The 21,086-nt window shown below is 44.4% G+C and overlaps 1 protein-coding gene and 1 long non-coding RNA gene across 7 annotated transcripts in view; both read right to left on the bottom strand.

Annotated features, from left to right (window-relative positions):
- itgb2 (integrin, beta 2) overlaps positions 1-21,086 on the bottom strand; it is a 134,358-nt gene that overhangs the window by 87,364 nt on the left and 25,908 nt on the right. For all 6 annotated transcript variants that reach the window (XM_037280633.1, XM_037280635.1, XM_037280634.1 and 3 more), the window contains one exon: positions 14,123-14,226. In XM_037280633.1, the coding sequence (XP_037136528.1) occupies positions 14,123-14,226 (104 nt within the window). The remainder of the gene's footprint in view (positions 1-14,122; positions 14,227-21,086) is intronic.
- LOC119139743 lies at positions 10,672-13,145 on the bottom strand. Its single transcript, XR_005101441.1, has 3 exons — positions 12,962-13,145; positions 12,150-12,153; positions 10,672-10,702 (listed from the first exon to the last, which is right to left on the bottom strand). It is a non-coding gene; the product is annotated as an uncharacterized LOC119139743 (long non-coding RNA).

Below are 21,086 nucleotides of genomic sequence, written 5' to 3'. Positions count from 1 at the left end.
GAATGGGAAAGAATTCCACATGAGAAGCTAAGAGAATTAGTCTCCTCTCTTCCAAAACGTTTATTGAGTGTTATTAAAAGGAAAGGTGATGTCACGAAGTGGTAAATATGCCCTTTCCCAAGTTCCACGGCACGTGTTGCAGCCATGAAATTCTAAGTTAATTATTATTTGAAAAATAAAATAAACTTTATGAGTTTGAGCATTAAATATGTTTTCTTTGGAGTGTATTCAATTGAATATAGGTTGAAAAGGATTTTCAAATCATTGTATTTTGTTTTTATTTACATTTTACGCAATTTCCCTACTTCAACCGAATCCGGTTTGTACCGTAATTTTCGGACTATAAGTCGCGTTTTTTTTCATAGTTTGGGTGGGGGGGCGACTTATACTCAGGAGCGACTTATGTGTTTTTTTTCAAACATTTTCAAAAAAAATAAATAAAATAAAATAAAAAATGAAACCGCGATAAACGAACCGCAATGTAGCAAGGGATTACTGTAATTTGAATTTCAAGCGACGTCAGCAGCGCGACGTCAGCAGCGCGACGTCAGCAGCGCGACGTCAGCAGCGCGACGCGGCGTTGTTTACATAAAGGACAAAGATTGACTCGACGGAGCTCTCTTTCACTTCCGTGGATTGAAGTCGGGGGCCGGCGCTCGGCCGGGTGGCTGTCCAGGGACGGTGGATGGGGCTCGGACAATGCTTTTACGCACGCCCGGTCCTACTCTACCAAGCTGTCTTTCACCTCCGTGGATGGAAGTCGAGGGCTGGCGCTCGGCCGGGTGGCTGTCCGGGGACGGTGGATGGGGCTCGGTCATGGCTTTTACGCACGCCCGGTCCTATTCTATGGAGCTCTCTTCCATTTCCGTGGCTGGAAGTCCACGCCGCCACACGCCTGGAAGTTTGTTTTGTTAAATAAAGAGCCGTTTACCAAACCCACGTCTTTCCTTGAACTTTGTTAACGCTACAATATAGTTATATAGTAGATCTGTGGAATAACGACGAGGCTGACGTCAGGGCGCACGCACGCGCGGCGTTGTTGACAAAGGACGAGGAATTTGATCGATGGATTTAATGATTTAGAGTGCACAGATGGTTTGATAACATTATTGCTTATATAATAGTTATCCATCCATCCATTTTCCGAACCGCTTAGTCCCCACGGGGGTCGCGGGCGTGCTGGAGCCTATCCCAGCCGTCATCGGGCAGTAGGCGGGGGACACCCTGAACCGGTTGCCAGCCAATCGCAGGGCACACAGAGACAAACAACCATTTGCACTCGCACTCACACCTAGGGACAATTTGGAGTCTTCAATCGGCCTACCAAGCATGTTTTTGGGATGTGGGAGGAAACCGGAGTGCCCGGAGAAAACCCACGCGGGCCCGGGAAGAACATGCAAACTCCGCACAGGGAGGGCCGGAGGTGGAATTGAACCCGCACCCTCCTAACTGTGAGGCGGACGTGCTACCCAGTGCGCCACCGAGCCGCCTATATAATAGTTATTTGATATATAATTTATATATCGTTATATGGGCCTGTGGAATATTTTGAAGTGCAAGAACCGTCAGCGGCGCGCACGCATTGTTGACAAAGGACGATTGATGGATTTAATGAATTGGAGTGACACAGATGGTTTTATTAACGTGTTATTTATGTAATAGTTTTTTTAATAACTCTGAATTTTACGTCAGGGCCGTTCTCAGCTCTTAGTTTGTGTTTATGTCACGTTAGCATACCTATCGTCTATGGAGCTCTCTTCCATTTCCGTGGCTGGAAGTCCACGCCGCCACACGCCTGGAAGTTTGTTTTGTTAAATAAAGAGCCGTTTACCAAACCCACGTCTTTCCTTGAACTTTGTTAACGCTACAATATAGTTATATAGTAGATCTGTGGAATAACGACGAGGCTGACGTCAGGGCGCACGCACGCGCGGCGTTGTTGACAAAGGACGAGGAATTTGATCGATGGATTTAATGATTTAGAGTGCACAGATGGTTTGATAACATTATTGCTTATATAATAGTTATTTGATATATAATTTATATATCGTTATATGGGCCTGTGGAATATTTTGAAGTGCAAGAGCCGTCAGCGGCGCGCACGCATTGTTGACAAAGGACGATTGATGGATTTAATGAATTGGAGTGACACAGATGGTTTTATTAACGTGTTATTTATGTAATAGTTTTTTGAATAACTCTGAATTTTACGTCAGGGCCGTTCTCAGCTCTTAGTTTGTGTTTATGTCACGTTAGCATACCTATCGTTTAGCCTGTTGTTGCTCGTTCATGACTGTTCTTGGTGTTGGATTTTGTCGAATAAATTGCCCCCCAAAATGTGACTTATACTCCGGAGCGACTTATATATGTTTTTTTTCACTTTTTTGGGCATTTTATGGCTGGTGCGACTTATAGTCCGAAAATTACGGTATCTAGAAATGTGTGAGCGAGGAATGCCATTATCACTCACCAGCTGTTCAAAGGACAAATTCTGCAACAGCAAAAACGCATATTCCTGGGCGGACGATTTTGCACTTCATAAAGCGCCATATATTTACAAAGAAAGCAAGGTCTTTTCTACTGGCCAGTCTAGTTTTTCCACCCTATTAATTTTACGTGGATCAAAGTTTTCCCTCGCTATGACGGAGAGAAAATGGGGTGGTGGGGTAATTTAAAAAATGTTACACGTTTATTTGATGTGGTTAGAAGTAAATCAGGGCTGGTCAGAAGTCTTGTCGACAGTGGTTCTGTCACCTGTATGACTGATGCCTGATGAAGTTTTTGCCCAGATGGTCTGACATTAAGTGTGGGCATGTATTACTAACTTGGATTTTAAGTGTGGATATATATTCCTATAATAATAATATTAATATAATAATAATGACGGTAAATGTATTCTACCCAAACACAGATTAACAATGAAAAGCCTTTGTATCTCCATTGCAGGTGTTAAACTCTGGAATAATATGAATCTAAACCTGAAACAATGTAAAAGTATTGTGACGTTGATACTTATGAGTTATGATCACATTGAAATTAAATAATTCAATTGGGTTTTTTCTCTTCTTTTCTGTACATGTGAAAATAAACGTACTCTAAAATGTAAAGTAACAACTTTGTTACAGGTAACTAAAAATGTTTGGTTTTAAATTGGATAGGGGTGGGATTAAATAAATCCTACTTCTTCCCACTCCTTTTCAGAGATGTAAATCCTGCTTATTATGTGCTGTATATTGTATTCTGTTTGTATCTAGCACTCATACAGTCATAATTTACATGACTTTCACTTTGTTTTTTTGATTTATTAAAGTATTGTTTACATGTTTGAGACACATATAATGAATGAATATTCAGTTGACACAGATGAGTTGCCTTAAATAATCAATTAATAAATTGAAAATGTTTAATTCATTAATTAAGTAATTAATTACTTAATTAAAATTAAAAAAGTTTAATTCATCAATTCGTTCATTCATTCATTCTCTGCTTCTTTCTTTTTTCGTGTAACGTCAGCGCTCCAACTTGGCGTCGTGTAGCCACGCCAGCATCTCTGGTCCCAGGTCAAAGAGGCCGGCCTCCGAGGGTGGTCTATATAGGGGGCAGGTGTTGATGATGTGGTCAGCTGTCTGCTCGGGGTCTCCGCACTCGCATCCCGCACTGTCCGCCAGTCCCCACTGCCGCATAGATGTGTCGAAGCGCCCAACACCAGTTCTTAAGCGGTTCAGTGTGGTCCACTGCTGGCGAGGTAGTTCGTCTCCAGCTATGGCCCCGTCTCCTGGTTCTCAGATATAACGGTGCATGAGGGAGGGACCAGCTGCCTCCCACTCCTGCTTCCAAGCTGCTGCCAGCCAAGCATCTCTGGAGATGTCCTCAGGGATGGAATTGAGCATCTCTTGTGCTACCATGTTGTAGGGGTGGCGCGCCTTGAGTCTGCTTGGTTGAGTTGGAGTTGTTGTAGTGTTGTGCAGGATGTGCCAGTTGTTATTTCTTGCCTTCCTAGCGAGAACGAGGGTGGCAGCCTCTCGACGAAGGTTGGCCGGCGCTATTCCCGCAAGGACAGGCAAGAGGGACACGGGTGGGTTTCAGGCATCCTGTTATAGTTCGGAGGGCGTTGTTAATTGCCACATCCACCTTTTTGGCATGGGGGCTTCTGTTCCAAACTGGAGCACAGTACTCTGCTGCAGGGAAGACCAGCACTTGAGTTGATATCCGCAAGATCTTAGCAGAGGCTCCCCACGTTGTTCCAGCAAGGCAGCGGATCAGTGCAACCCTGGATGCCACCTTTGCCTTCAGATCTTCAACGTGTTGTTTGAAGGATAGGGTCCGATCCAGACGCACGCCAAGGTACTTCGGGGCTTGTTGAACCTCCAGGCGTTTGTTCTCAATGCTCACTGCAAGTTCTCTCCTTGCTTCCCTGGTGCTGAGATGGTATGATGCAGCAACAGTCTTTCCAACGCTGAGCTGGAGACGCCACTTTTGAAGGTATGCTACCATACCACCTTCATTCAGGCCGTCTTCCGTCGCCTTCCACGTTGGTCGCCTCAGCATGATGGCAAGGTCGTCTGCATAACCATACTTTCTGGATGCTGTGTCCGGTAGGTCGTATATATAGATGTTAAATAGTGTTGGTGAGAGAACTGACCCTTGATTCTCTGCTGATTATGTGCTGTATATTGTATTTTGTTTGTATCTAGCACTCATACAAAGTTGCAATTTACATGACTTTCACTTTGGTTATTTGATTTATTGATGTATTGTTTACATGTTTGAGACAAATAAAATTCATTTATTCATGCAATTCAGATGTATGGATTACTAATGTTGGAAAATTTTATTTTCCGCCTCGTTTCAACCATTACCAATTACCTGTGTCCAACTTCTTCAACATGTGTTCGTTTTCTTAGTATTGTTGTTATTATTATTATTAAATATTATTAAATATTCACACAAATCAAAGTCACACCAGGTTAGTTAAATTTCAGCCGATTATATTACCGTAATTTTCGGACTATAAATCGCACCGGAGTATAAGTCGCACCAGCCATAAAATGCCCAAAAAAGTGAAAAAAAACATATATAAGTCGCTCCGGAGTATAAGTCGCATTTTGGGGGGCAATTTATTCGACAAAATCCAACACCAAGAACAGTCATGAACGAGCAACAACAGGCTAAACGATAGGTATGCTAACGTGACATAAACACAAACTAAGAGCTGAGAACGGCCCTGACGTAAAATTCAGAGTTATTCAAAAAACTATTACATAAATAACACGTTAATAAAACCATCTGTGTCACTCCAATTCATTAAATCCATCAATCGTCCTTTGTCAACAATGCGTGCGCGCCGCTGACGGCTCTTGCACTTCAAAATATTCCACAGGCCCATATAACGATATATAAATTATATATCAAATAACTATTATATAAGCAATAATGTTATCAAACCATCTGTGCACTCTAAATCATTAAATCCATCGATCAAATTCCTCGTCCTTTGTCAACAACGCCGCGCGTGCGTGCGCGCGCCCTGACGTCAGCCTCGTCGTTATTCCACAGATCTACTATATAACTATATTGTAGCGTTAACAAAGTTCAAGGAAAGACGTGGGTTTGGTAAACGGCTCTTTATTTAACAAAACAAACTTCCAGGCGTGTGGCGGCGTGGACTTCCAGCCACGGAAATGGAAGAGAGCTCCATAGAATAGGACCGGGCGTGCGTAAAAGCCATGACCGAGCCCCATCCACCGTCCCCGGACAGCCACCCGGCCGAGCGCCGGCCCTCGACTTCCATCCACGGAGGTGAAAGACAACTCAGTAGAGTAGGACCGGGCGTGCGTAAAAGCATTGTCCGAGCCCCATCCACCGTCCCTGGACAGCCACCCGGCCGAGCGCCGGCCCCCGACTTCAATCCACGGAAGTGAAAGAGAGCTCCGTCGAGTCAATCTTTGTCCTTTATGTAAACAACGCCACGTCGCGCTGCTGACGTCGCGCTGCTGACGTCGCGCTGCTGACGTCGCGCTGCTGACGTCGCGCTGCTGACGTCGCGCTGCTGACGTCGCGCTGCTGACGTCGCTTGAAATTCAAATTACAGTAATCCCTTGCTACATTGCGGTTCGTTTATCGCGGTTTCATTTTTTTCTTTTTTTTTTCTTTTTTTCTTTTTGAAAATATTTGAAAAAAAAACACATATAAGTCGCTCCTGAGTATAAGTCGCCCCCCCCCCACCCAAACTATGAAAAAAACCGCGACTTATAGTCCGAAAATTACGGTAAGTCTGCGTTCAGGCATAGGGCTACATGGCGCCGGGCGTTCTCCCTCACGACATGGAAGAACCGCGCCTCATAAAACAACCGCACCACCAGACTCACCAACAGCTTCATACTCCAGGCTGTTAGGATCCTGAACTCTCTCCCACCTTCTGCGTAGCGTCCTGTACTTTTGCGCTATATTCTGACTGTCTGCTGTATGCACACTTGCTCCGTTTTGCTCCTCTTATTTATTGTGTTATTTGTTTATTTATTATTTATTCATCACTCTTATTATTCATTGTTGGTGCCTTGTTTTTATTTTGTGTTGTTTACTTGTATGTATATCGTGTACTATGTCTTGTCACCGTGGGATAGTGGAAACGTAATTTCGATTTCTTTGTGTGTCTTGGCATGTGAAGAGATTGACAATAAAGCAGACTTTGACTTTGAACTCACACATTTTTATACACTTCACTTGCATTCGTAACAAGAGGTGGGAACGATTGGTCTTCTCCTTTTTGGGGTATCTTAGAGTCCAATTCGTCCCTCAAAACGGCCTGCTACATCTTGTCCAATGCTTGGCAGCTCTTGGACTATTGCTGGCGCTAATTTGTGTAAACAGTCTCATTTCTTGATTTCCTGGATCATGGTGAACTCTCTTGTCTGGCAATGAGCTCAATACAATATGAATTACGGCTAATGGTTTTGCTATCCTTATCATTTTCCATGCCAAAGTTTTCAGTTTTCATTCTCAGAATAACACATTATTCATTTTTCAAAACATCTTGCCTATTGAGCGTACCGATTGAGCAACATGTTGTTTTTGCTGGTTTCTAAGGAGTACACGTGCCGAGTGTATATGCATACTTCTGAATACTTAGAAGTTAAACTGATCATTGTATATGGCGTACATGAAGCTGATTGAACATTTTTGAATCCACATCTACACCAACCCAAAATAGACATTGATGGGTATGATTTACTTACAGCGGTTTCTTTGGTAAGTGTCTCTTGGTACTGCTTATTAACATTAGTACCGTCAGATAATGTTAACGGTATAGTTGTGATGCTATGCTACATTTGCGTATCTCCTCGTGACTGGACAGTATTTTTTATTGTTTTCCCACATAAAAAGAAGCAGCGCTGTACAGCTAGCTAGGGCAGTTAAAAGAAAACTTAGCTTTCCGAGATGGATGCGCTATTTATGAATGAAGGCTCCAACACAACTTATAAAAGTTATGTTGACAAAGCTGTCAAAAATAAATAGAGATGGACATTGCTCACAGAAATGAGGGACAATGGAAAGCCTATTGGTTTGTGGTCCAAAAAAGTGAAATTGCCAGGTGTTTGTATGTGCGTGGTATGCCATGAAAAATATAGTATGATAGCAATGGCAAGAGGGTACTAACGCGCAACCAGGCAGAGGAGAGACATAAAGCTGCTGTACATTAACTTCATTAAACATCCTTTCTGCCTGGTAAAACCTCAACAACAACTGAGGTTTGCGCATTTATGGCTAACCGTGTGTGCAACGTGAAAATCCGTGCATGTGCTTTTATAGCGGAGCACAATTTCCCATTCACTATGTCACAGCCACTGGTTGAGCTTGTCAAGTTTTAATAGGCTCATGTAATGTCAGAAAAATAAAAACGTTCAATAAAAAGTTATTTACTGTATTGGCCCGAATATAAGACAGTGTTTTTTGCATTGAAATAAGATTGAAAAAGTGGGCGTCGTCTTACATTCGGGGTCTAGACATTATACCCATTCACAACGCTAGATGGCGCCAGATATGTTTAAAGCGAATGCTTAACTCCCCGGGCCAAAGCGAATCCCGAAGAAGAAAAATAAAAATAGCAGTAGCACGAAGAAGAAAAATAAAAAATAGCAGTAAGAAATAAAAGAGAAGAAAATAAAAGAAGAGATAACAGAAAATGGAGAAACAGTAGGTTTATTTACATTTCAAAAACCAGAAGCCATTCATTTACAAATGTGATTGCACTTTAGTTTACATATTTAAATGTTCAGATATTAAGATGTGATAGACCAGGGGTGTCAAACAAATTTTTTTCGCGGGCCGCATTGTAGTCATAGCTTCTTTCGGAGGGCCATTATGACTGTCACCCCAAATAAATGTATGAGCATCTCATTATATACAGTAAAAGCTACAAAACAAACTGACAAATAACTCGTTTTCAAATCAGGCGAGTAAAAACTGGTCAAATATTTAAAAATAAAATATTATTAAAAGGGAAGACAATTTGCAATTCGAGTAATGACACATGAATTTGATGCACAATTTGTCTTCTCGGGCCACATAAAATGATGTGGCGGGCCGCATCTGGCCCCGGGCCTTGAGTTTGACACCTGTGTGATAGACAGTATTTGCATGATTTGAATGAGGCAAAATAAGATGCTTTTTCTCTCGAATATATTGTTATAATCATTTGTTTCAGATGTACTATAATTATTTTCTGTATAAAAATTAAATTTGATGTTCAAAAAGTATTTTTTCTATTTTGAGTCTTGAAAAAGAGGGGGTAGTCTTATAATCAGTCTTGTATTCGGACCAACACGGCAGATTGTTGATGATCACAATACAGTCAAGCCTTGTCAAAAGAATCTTTTTTCATTTACCTGATCAAATAACTTATATATAACTGAGCTTATTCGTGAAAAACGTACCATTGTGGCTTTTGTCTCCCTTTGAATACTGAGAGACATTAGGCCATGCACAATCCTTTAAATATGACCAAATAAAAGTGACAAAATAAAGGCTCATTGCAGCTGGCAAAAAGCATTTATCTTATCTCCTGTTACGGTATTTGATTATGTAACTCAAGTCTGGAAAAAAATAGGACTGTACTTTGGTCCCCTCAAACTTACTTTGCCTCGACATTAGCCCATGCACAATCCATGAAATAAGACAAAATAAAATGACAAAGTAAAGACTCATTGTAGCTGGCAACAAGCTTATCTGGCTTATCTCCTATTATGGTACAGTCAAACCTCGGTTTTCGAACGTCCCGGTTCTCGAACAAATTGGAATTCGAACGAAAAATTCGAGATTTTTTGCTTCGATTGTTGAACAAAATTCGGAGGTCGAACTTCGCGAGATGAGCCGAAAGGACCCGAGAAAACCCGACCGCGCGGCCCGGATGCCGACTGACTCCGTTCGTTATTGTATTTTCGTTACTTTGAGGATTGTATTAACCCCTAATCATGCCTCCAAAGAAAGCAAGTGGGAGCAGTAAAGCCATCCGAAAACACAAAGACGTTCTTAAAGCAATGCGACAGTGAGCACCCGGCACGCTGCGGTTGCGCGATCGGACCAAATTAAGCTCCCTGCGCACTGAGGTCCACTTAAATTTTGGAAAGTACATCAGGACTTTGAAAATATTTTCTAAATTTCAGTGACGGCTCTGTCACAATAATGCGACCAGCGCGGTGCAGTTGCGCGGTCGGCGGCGCGCTACGGTTGCGCGTTCGGCGGTGCGCGTTCGGCGGTGCGCTGTAGTTGCGCGATCGGACAAAAATGCGCAAATGAAAAAATTCTTAAAAAAGGCGGGTTTTTTTGTCTTAGAACGGATTCAATTTTTTTCCATTATTTGTAATGGGAAAAATAGATTCGGAATTCGACCGATTCACTTCTCGAACCGCCTTCTGGAACGGATTGTGGTCGAAAACCGAGGTTTGACTGTATTTGATTACTCAACTCGAGCCTGGAATCAAAATGGGACTGTACTTTGGTCCCCTCAAGCTTTCTTTGCCTCGAGGCCTGAAGACATTCTTTAAAATCGTCAAATGTCAAATCGTGCACTTATCTAATGTAAGTGACCGGCTCTCCGTTTAAAGGGTAAAATTCTGTACTTTAGCCCCTCTGCTGTAACGCAGTATGTAGGGGAGACGAGAATTTATTTAAGCCGGTACGGAAAGAAGATTCGTTCCAAGTCTAACCGCTTTTCAGGTAACAAATCTATTGTTAGATTATTTCCGTCATTTCCGGACACCAGTCCCTTTTAAAGCAAAAAGACCCCGGTGTTGAGTAATTACCTTTTCGAGACCCGGGATAAAATTGATTGCGGCCGTTTCAGCGGCTCTTCTTTCCACATTAAGATTTGGGGCTTTTGTTATCCGCTCGGAATAGATTTAGCTGTCTTTGTTAAGACCGCGGGAACTCGTTTATTTACACTAGCGTGCACCCACACGAGGGCTGTTAACATCAATATTACATACATGTTTGATATTGATTAAACATCGTGACAATAACAACACATACTTTCACATTAGTCAATTTAACACATAATCATAACTATGATCGTGGGTTCTCCTTTTTAGCAGATTACAATACTCAAGCAGCTTCAAAACGACAAGCTGGTGACCTCTAGGTCAAGCTTAAGCATGGGATTGCAGTCTTCCAACAGTATCAATGTCAACCCCTTGTCCTTACTCAACTCTTAATACTCTTAATGTCTCAGTAGAAACATTTAAGACACGTAAAAAGACACATTTCTATGATATGGCCTTTAATTAACCTGTAGTGGCCGATTCGGCTGGAGTTTGTTTTCGCTCCCTCTCCCCATCCCCCCTCCCCCCACCGGCTGGGGAGGTGGTTAGGTGACACCCAAGCTGAGAGCGGCTATCTGGATTCTCGTGGACCAATTCAGGATGAGGGAACTGCAGCTTACCCTCCTCGAAGACACTGCCAGGACAATCGAGGGCACCTCCGGCAGCTCTTCGCTTTGACTTCGCTTATTGATTACATGGTCGCCAATCATCGATATGATTCTTTTCAGTCTGGTTTTAGAGCTAATCATTCCACTGAGACAGCACTTGCTAAAGTGACTAATCTCCTCATAGCTATGGATTCAAACACTTCATCGGTATTGTTACTCGATCTTAGTGCTGCCTTCGACACTGTAGACTTCGATATTTTATTAGGGCGTCTTAAAAGTTGTGTTGGTATTTCAGGGTCAGCACTAGGCTGGTTCTATTCCTATCTATCAGACAGGACGCACCGAGTGGTCTATGGCAATACGTCCTCTGAGCGCTATAATGTTACGTGTGGTGTCCCACAGGGATCGGTACTCGGACCAATTCTATTTAATATTTATATGATTCCGCTTGAGGACATAATACGTAAATATAATATTAGTTTTCAATGTTACGCGGATGACACCCAATTATATATGCCGTTATCGATGACAGATCCGCGGGACTGTTGTAATCTTGAGGCGTGCCTTGCGGAGATCAAGCAATGGATGTCTCTCAACTTCCTTCGTCTTAACCCAGATAAAACTGAGATGTTGATAATTGGTCCAACTTGGTATCAACACTTATTTAAGGAAACCACTATAACTATAGATAACCGTACTATCACTCAGAGCGATACTGTAACTAATCTCGGGGTAATATTTGACCAAACGCTCTCCTTTCAAAAGCACATTAAGAATATAACCAGAATTGCATTTTTTCACCTTCGTAATATTGCTAAGATTCGTCCGATCCTCTCGACCGGTGATGCGGAAACTATTATACATGCGTTCGTCACGTCGCGCCTGGACTACTGTAATGTACTATTCTCTGGTCTTCCTAAGTCCCGCATCAAAAGTCTACAGTTAGTACAAAATGCTGCTGCGAGGCTGCTCTCACGGACAAGAAAATTTGATCACATTACCCCAATATTAGCCAACTTACATTGGCTCCCGGTCCATTTAAGATGTGACTTCAAGATTCTTCTATTAACCTATAAATCACTGCATGGCTTAGCGCCTTCATATCTCGTCGACCTAGTTGTTCCTTATGTTCCGTCTCGGAACCTTCGTTCGCAAAACGCTAGTCTTTTAGTGACACCGAGGGCCAAGAAAATGTCTGCAGGGTCTAGAGCATTTTCTAAGACACATTTCTATGATATGGCCTTTAATCAACCTGTAGTGGCCGATTCGGCTGGAGTTTGTTTTTGCTCCCTCTCCCCACCCCCCCTCCCTCCACCCCTCCCCGGCTGGGGAGGTGGTTAGGTGGCACCCAAGCTGACAGCGGCTATCTGGATTCTCGTGGACCAATTCAGGATGAGGGAATTGCAGCTCACCCTCCTCGAAGACACTGCCAGGAAAATCGAGGGCACCTCCGGCAGCTCTTCGCTTTGACTTGGACATCCACTTTTTCATTGATTTTCATATTATGTATTATTTGTGCCCTCTCTGCATCCATTGCAGCCTGGTGATCCTGAAAGGGGGATCCTTCCATCTGTGGTCCCTTCTCAAGGTTTCTCATTTTCCCCTGGTAGGAGTTTTTTGAGTTTTTCCTTGCCCTTTTGGGAGCTTAAGATCCGGGGATGCTTTGAGAATAATTGTCAATTTTTGTCTATGTGAAGCCCTTTGAGACTGCTTGTGATTTAGGGCTATACAAATAAACTTGACTTGACTTGACTTGACTTGGACATCCACTTTTTCATTGATTTTCATATTACGTATTTTATGTGCCCTCTCTGCATCCATTGCAGCCTGGTGATCCTGAAAGGGGGATCCTTCCATCTGTGATCCCTTCTCAAGGTTTCTCATTTTTCCCCTGGTAGGATTTTTTTGAGTTTTTCCTTGCCCTTTTGGGAGCTTAAGATCAGGGGATGCTTTGAGAATAATTGTCAATTGTTTGTCTATGTGAAGCCCTTTGAGACTGCTTGTGATTCAGGGCTATACAAATAAACTTGACTTGACTAATACATTCATGTGTAAATGAAACATCAGTGCTATGATGCTGCTCAAGTTGCTACTAACTATATAACATGGCAAAGCAGAATAAAATAAAGTATATTGCAGCTTACTGTAATTGTGATTAAAATGTCTCATTCTCATCACCTAACGGTGAGCATGGGCTTCTCTCGTTAGCAAATTAAAATACCCAAACAGTTTCAAAGTATATTATAGAAAAACAAAATAATATAAAATATTATTCAATATTTAATATAATATTTCATACTATACAATAATCCAAAATTGTGTGTTGCTGTGTTTCAGAACAAGTCTTCATCTAATCGATGACTTTTTAAACTATTAATTTACTGTGTTAGGTCAATCTGACTTTGGCACCATCTTCTGGTGAAATTTGGAATGGGAATGGAGGTTGACTGGTTCAACCAACAAACTCCCCTTTACCAATTTAATAATAGTTAATTTTGAAGAACTAACTATTAAGTAACCCTTACTCAGGCCCCCTTCTTCAGGTCCTCCATGTCAAGCTTTGAAATTTGGAATTTCATTCAATTCGTCTGGGCCAAATCCAATACACATTCACGCACCATTTTTTACCATCCTATCCACCATGTAACTTGACAACTAGCAGGCAAGGCAGTTTGTGCTCAGCAGTTTGTGCATTTGATTCCCAACCCAATTGTAGACATGTGAGTTTGAACCTCAGACAGAACTGTCACATAACCTATCAAACGTTTTAGATTTTTTATTTTTTATTTTTTTAAGACATTTGACATTATCTGATGGAAAGGCACCAGAAAGAACACCTTAAATGTCTAGGACATCCTCTGCCAGGAAGTCTGAAACAAGGTTAAGGTGGGATTGAAAAGGCAGGTTGTTGGCTTCAACTGGTAAATAACCTTCTCCATCATCCAAACATCAACCAAGACCAGCATGGCCAGTGTTTCCTTGCTTAAAAACAAAGTTATTACTGGATAGTTGAGAAATAGGCTAATTGAGTGATCAATTGTGGAAAAGACTGTTTTTGTTTGTTTTAATAGGGAAAAAAATCAACTAAATAAATTCAATTAAATAAATTCAGAAATAATATTAAATTCTACTAAATTCAACTTATGTAAAAGATCGAATGATCAAATGGGAAAATCACAGACTGTGCTTAAAACATACCAGTTGTTGACACCAAGCGCAGTATGGCCCAGATCTGACACAATCATTGCAGGAGTTTACGATGGACTTAAAGCAAACCTCTTCTCCATTTGTAAGACACCATCCTACAAATAAACGACATACAAAAACACTTAATTACAAATACATATAACTGTATAACTGTAAATAAAGATGTCATTCAAATAAGAGAGTTAGCAAATTACCACCTTTGTTTTAACTCTAGAATGCTAGAATGTGTGAATATTGGGTCTGTTTATGCACCCAAAAAAACTGTCATTTCCCTCCATTCATGCAAAACAATATTGTACTCCCCTATTGAAAAAACATAGCAGGATGAGTGACAGGGCAAAAAAAAAAACATTTAATTGAGACATTTGGTATATTGAAAATTGAAAAAAATTAAAACTCTGGTTTTGTAAATTCCCCTGGCTTCAACATGATGATTAGATTGTATTTTTCTGTAAAGTGTGGAAAAGAAGGATAGTCAAATGCTCGAGGGAAATGGAAAGGTTCCCAATAGGATGATATTTCAAAACACAAAAAAACTGAAGACCATAAGTGTTTTCTACTGTAAATGATTTGAGATTCTCTTGCTCAGACACCATCAAGTCAAATATGGAATCAAAGCCATGAAAAACAACAGAGATGTCTACAAACTAGAAGGCCACTTGATCCAACAGAAGCTTCATGAGCTCCTATTCAACATCTGGACCAATGAAAGTATGCCATCCAATTTTAAAACTGCTGACATCATGACCGTTTACAAATAAAAAAGATCAATCCGAATGTGGTAACTATCATGAAATATTCTTGTTAGCATTTGCCGGCAAGATGTTTTCACAAATCTTAAATAACTGCCTTAAACTGCTTCGTCAAAACGTGGCTTGATGGATGCATCCCCCACCACGCCGTAGAGCTAACTGGGTTTCAGCTACTACGTGCAGCTCACAACAGGGAGCTCACGGGAAAATCAAAGGGAGGTGGTCTATGTTTATATATTAATGAAGGTTGGTGTCCTGATGTCACAGTGTTGAAAGAGTCTTGCAGCCCTCTCCTAGAAACACTTTTCATAAACTGCCGGCCATTTTATTCACCACGTGAGTTCTCCTCGATCGTTATGGCGGCTGTATACATTCCACCACACGCATGTGCGATCGAAGCCACGCAGCTGCTGGCTGACCAGGTAACAGACATGGAGAAAAAATTACCAAACTCACTGATCATTGTTCTGGGTGATTTTAACAGAGCGAACCTTGCACACGAACTCCCCAAATACAGACAGCAGCAGAGAAACACAGACACTGGACCACTGCTACACCGGAATAAAGGACGCATACCGCTCTGTGCCCTGTGCAGCTTCAGGACTCTCGGACCACTGTCTAGTTCATCTGATCCCAACCTACAGGCAGAAATTAAAAACTTCTAAGCCTGTGGTGAGTACTGTGAGGAAATGGACAGTGGAGTCAAAGCAGGACCTCCAGGCCTGCTTTGACTGCACTGATTGGGGTGTTTTTGAAGCTGAAGCTTCAGACCTGCATGAACTCACAGGCGACCTGTGACATCATACGTTAGCTTTTGTGAGGATTTGTGTGTGCAAACTAAGACCTTCTGCGCGTACAAACCTCAGTGGCCTAGTGGTAGAGTGTCCGCCCTGAGACTGGAAGGTTGTGGGTTCAAACCCCGGCCGGGTCATACCAAAGACTATAAAAATGGGACCCATTGCCTCCCTGCTTGGCACTCAGCATTAAGGGTTGGAATTGGGGGGTTAGATCACCAACTGATTCCCGAGCGCGGCACCGCTGCTGCTCACTGCTCCCTCTCCCCCAGGGGATGGATTAAAATCACACAGGGATGGGTTAAATGCAGAGGACAAATTTCACCACACCCAGATGTGTGTGTGACGATCATTGGGACTTTAACTTTAACTTTACACCAAACCTCAGGATGCTGCGCAAAGCCAAGGAGGAGGCCTACAGGAGTGGGGACCGGGACCTGTTCAGGCAGACCAGGAACACACTGAACCGAGAGATCTGGAAAGCCAAGAAGTGTTATGGGGAGAGCTTGGGGAGACACCTCGCTGCTAATCCTGATCCCTCAATAGTGTGGAAAGGCCTGCAGAGCATCACGGGCTTCAAGAAACCAACTGTCCTGTAGAGAACCCAAGGCTTGCAAACCAGCTAAACAGGTTTTACTGCAGGTTTGAACGGTCCACCCACACAACAGGACCTCCTGCAGTATAATCAACATACACACCTCCACCCACAACCCCTCGTCCACACCTCCATTGTCGTTATCACCTACTCTCTCTCTTTCAGAAGCCACGCCTGCACTCCAGATCTGCGAGGAGGAGGTGTGTCAGATGTTCCAGAGACAAAAGGCCAGGAAGGTACCAGGCCCAGACGGCGTGTCCCCCTCCTGCCTGAAAGTCTGTGCTGAACAACTGGCACCCACCTTTGCACGGATCTTCAACCGTTCCCTGGAGCTGTATGAGGTTCCCTCGTGCTTACCGGTGGCTAAGAAGCCTGCCATCACAGGTTTGAATGATTACAGACCTGTCGCCCTGACATCTGTGGTCATGAAATCCTTTGGGAGATTGGTGTTGAACCACCTGAAGGACATTACGGGCCCCCTGCTCGACCCCCTGCAGTTTGCCTACCAGGCAAACAGGTCGGTGGATGATGCGGTCAACGTGGGACTGCACTACATCCTGCAACACCTAGACACCCCAGGGACATATCCCAGGATCCTGTTTGTGGACTTCAGCTCAGCGTTCAACACCATCGCTCCTGACATCCTCCACCAGAAGGTCATCCAGCTCGTGGTGCCTGCCTCCACCTGTCAGTGCATCACCAGCTTCCTGACCAACAGGAGACAGCATGTGAGGCTGGGGACCATCACATCAGACACCCGGACCACCAACACTGGTGCCTCCCAAGGGTGTGTCCTCTCTCCACTGCTCTTCTCTCTCTATATACTAATGATTGCTCCTCAGGCGACTCTTCTGTGAAGCTCCTGAAGTATGCGGACGACACCACTCTCATTGTACTGATCCGGGACGGTGACGAGAATGTGTACAGACAGGAGGTGGAGCGGCTGGTCCACTGATGCAACCAAAACCACCTGGAGCTGGACCCGCTCAAGACCGTGGAGATAACAGTGGACTTCAGGAGAGACCCTTGTCCACTTCCACCTTGACCAACCCCGGCCGGGTCATACCATAGACTATAAAAATGGGACCCATTGCCTCCCTGCTTGGCACTCAGCATTAAGGGTTGGAATTGGGGGGTTAGATCACCAACTGATTCCCGAGCGCGGCACCGCTGCTGCTCACTGCTCCCCTCTCCCCCAGCTGTTACCTAGCTTGTCCTGTCTTAACAAAAGTAGTAGAACAAAGTGCTAAGATCTTTTGAACTGATTGACTAGCTGCAGAGGAAGCAATCAAAGTTGCTTTGTTTACACAACGTCGTAAAAGACCCCCTGCTATGCTTTGATCAGCGGGCCAGGGGCTTCAACCCCATCCTGTCCACTCTCAGTTTCTCAGTTTTTTCTCAGTTTATTTAAAGGAAAGGTCGACATGTAACATCAAAGTTTCATGGACTGGCCTGACTCAGTTCAAGAACTGTTTTACAGCAGGTTCCTATAACATTACATACGTTTCAATACAATATATACAATATATATATATATATATCTTTTTGTTAATGGGTGCAAGTTTGGTTTGTTATTAAAAAATATGTGTATAGCCGTTTAAATTGCATAATAGAGGTGGCTGATCTGATTTGAAGGGGTATCTTATTCCAGATCAAAATAGATGTGCAGATAAATGAGTTAAGACCAAAATTGTTTTGGTATGCTGGGGTTCGGATGAGGTCCTGTGTAACTGAGCGGGTGATGCGGGCCTGTCTTTCATTACGGCCTGGGATGAGTGAATGAACTATAGGTGGGAGAGAATTTGTGTGTAGTTGATAGAAGAGTTTTATTGCCATGAGAATTGTGTAATTCTGGAAGGTTAGTGCATTGGAGCGTGCAAGTGACGTGCAGTGATGGGTCCAGATTGATAGTCTGCCATGTATTTTGTATGCTCTATTGTATAGTCTGGCTATAGGATCCAGAGTTTCTTTTGTGGTGAGAGACCAAATGGGAAGACAGTATGATAGGTTAGACAGTATTGAATGTAGATAAATATTTGAGACATTATGGGTGAGATATGGCCTGATCCTGTTATAGACATACATTTTCTGTTTGAGCTTATTAGTGAGAGTGTTAACATGTTTTTTTTAGGTGAGGTGGGAGTCTAAGTGCACTCCAAGATATTTATATGTGTTTGTGATTACTAGAGTTTGATCGGATAGAGTAATGGGGACAGTTATGGAGATGTTTTTCCTAGGGGAGTGGAAATACATTATTTCAGGTTTTTTTATATTGATCGTCAGATGGTTTACTTTTAGCCAGTCATGTAGGAGCTGGAGATCAGAAGTAAGTTTGGAGTTTATGGTTTCGATGTTCGAATCTGAGGTGAAAATAACTGTGTCGTCAGCATATAATATGATTTGAGTTTGTTTGCATATGTTAGGCATGTCATTGATGTACATAATGAATAATAATGGGCCCAGTGTGCTGCCCTGGGGAACACCAGTGGGAGATGGTAATGGAGTAGATGTGGCCTGACCAATATTAACAACCTGGATTCTATCCGAGAGGTATGATGAGAGCATAGTTAGCACTGAGGGGGAGAGATGAAAGGAAGCTAGTTTGTTATGGAGTATTTGGTGATTAACTGTGTCAAAGGCTTTACGGAAATCTACAAAGACTGCTCCTGTGATATGGCCTTTATTAAGAGAAGTGCGTATATATTCTGTGAGTAGTAGCTGTGCAGATAGTGTAGAACGAGCTGATCGGAAGCCAAATTGTGAGTTGTTGAGAAGGTTGTTTGTCATGTCTCGTCCCCAGTTTTGTGATGTGTATAGGTTGTCATCGTTTCTGTGTGTCTGTGTGCTCGCCCCTCCCTTCCAGTGTGCCCTTGATTAGTGTAATCACACTCACCTGCCTCTTGTTACCTGTGTTGTATTTAAGTTCTGTTTATGTGCCACTCGATGTCGGAGCATTGCGGACAATGCACGTGTCACTGTCATGAGGTTGTTTGGTTCCTGTCTTTTGTTTCACGTTTTTGTCGGTCAGTCCTGTTAGTTTTGATGTTAAGTCACGTCGGTTTGCCGAGTCTGTCTTTTGAGTTTGCTGCAATAAACCCTGGTCCAAGCAGCACTTGGTCGCCCTGCTCCATTTCTACACTCCATTCGTGGCGGAGTGCTCCGACCACTGCGGCGACCGGCGCTTGGACCTCCCTCTACCGTCGGCTCCCGCTGCGACGCCCGATCCGCGTCCGTCGTCCGAGCAGGTTCCAGCGCGATCGGCTCCGCTGTCGCCATCGGACTTCGCTGCCGCGACGCCGGACACGCGGCCAACATCGGAGTTCCTCCCGGCGCCATCGGCTGCGAGAGTCATCGGACTTCGCTGCCGCGGCGCCGGACGCGCGGCTGCCGTCGGAGTGCCTCCCGGCGCCATCGGCTGCGAGAGTCATCGGACTTCGCGGCCGCGACGCCGGACACGCGGCCGCCATCGGAGTGCCTCCCGGCGTCATCAGACTCGCAGTCGCCATCGGGCTCCACCCCAGCGTCGCAGGGCCCTTTGACGTCGCCCGACTCCAAGCCAGCTGCGCAGGACCCGCGATCGTCCCTGGCCCCACTCCCACTGCTGCGGCGCGTGGTGGCTCTTGCTGCTGCCGCAGCTCCGCCTTACGAATGCCGCTGATCGCGGTCCGGACTTTCAAATGCCGCCGATTGCGGGTTTGTGTGAATAGCCGTCCGAGTGCGGGTTTGTGTGAGTAGCCGTCCGAGTGCGGGTTTGTGTGTGTAGCCGTCCGAATGCGGTTTTGTGTGAGAAGCCGCCCGAGCGCGGTTCTGTCCCTGAGTTGCTGCCGTTTGCGGTTCTGTCCCTGACTTGCCGCCGTTTGCGGTTCTGTTTCCCCGGGTTGCCGCCGATTGCGGTTCTGTCCCCGAGTCGCCGCCCGAGTGCGATTCTGTTCCCCAAGTTGCTGCCGATTGCGCGTCAGGCCCCCAGTGTGTGCCGCGATCGTGGCCCTGGGCCCCTGACCGCCGCCGCGTGCAGTCCCGTTCCCCAAGTTGCTGCCGATTGCGCGTCAGGCCCCCAGTGTGTGCCGCGAGTGTGGCCCTGGGCCCCTGACCGCCGCTGCGTTCAGTTCTGTCCCCCAAGTTGCTGCTGATTGCGGTTCAGGTCCCCAGTGTGTGCCGCGAGTGTGGCCCTGGGCCCCTGGATGCCGCAGAGCGCCGTTCTGTCCCCCAAGTCGCCGCCCGAGTGCGGTTCCGTACCCCAAGTCGCCGCCCGAGTGCGGTTCCGTGCCCCAAGTCGCCGCCCGAGTGCGGTTCCGTGCCCCAAGTCTCCGCCCGAGTGCGGTTCTGTGCCCCAAGTCGCCGCCCGAGTGCGGTTCTGTGCCCCAAGTCGCCGCCGAGTGCGGTTCTGTGCCCCAAGTCGCCGCCGAGTGCGGTTGTTTCCTCAGTCGCCGTCGTGCGTGGTCCAGGCTGTTCTAGAGACCAGTAGGGTCGTCTGGACTGATGCGCAGTCGGAAATATGGAATGTCTTATGCAGAGATTGATTAAATGGAGGATTAGGGGTAGGAAGCTACTGGCATGGGTTTTGTAAAAGTCTGTGTTTAGTTCATATATGTCTTTGGCCTTTGAGTTATTGAGTGAACTGAGAATACTGGATAACTCTGAGAGCGTAATCTCAGAGAAGGTTAGCTTGTCTGATGAGGGAGTTATAGGTGTGGGTGGAGACGGAGGATCAAAGTGTTCTGTCAGGTCTTTAATAGAGGTGATGAAGTAATTATTAAATGCATTTGCAATCTGTTCCTGATCAGTAGTGAGTGTATTTTGTAAAGATATTTGTA

This window comes from Syngnathus acus, chromosome 21 (genome assembly GCF_901709675.1).
Source record: "Syngnathus acus chromosome 21, fSynAcu1.2, whole genome shotgun sequence".
Lineage (NCBI taxonomy): Eukaryota > Metazoa > Chordata > Actinopteri > Syngnathiformes > Syngnathidae > Syngnathus > Syngnathus acus.
Note: the sequence above shows the minus strand (reverse complement) of the source record. Positions and strands in the feature narration are given on the sequence as shown.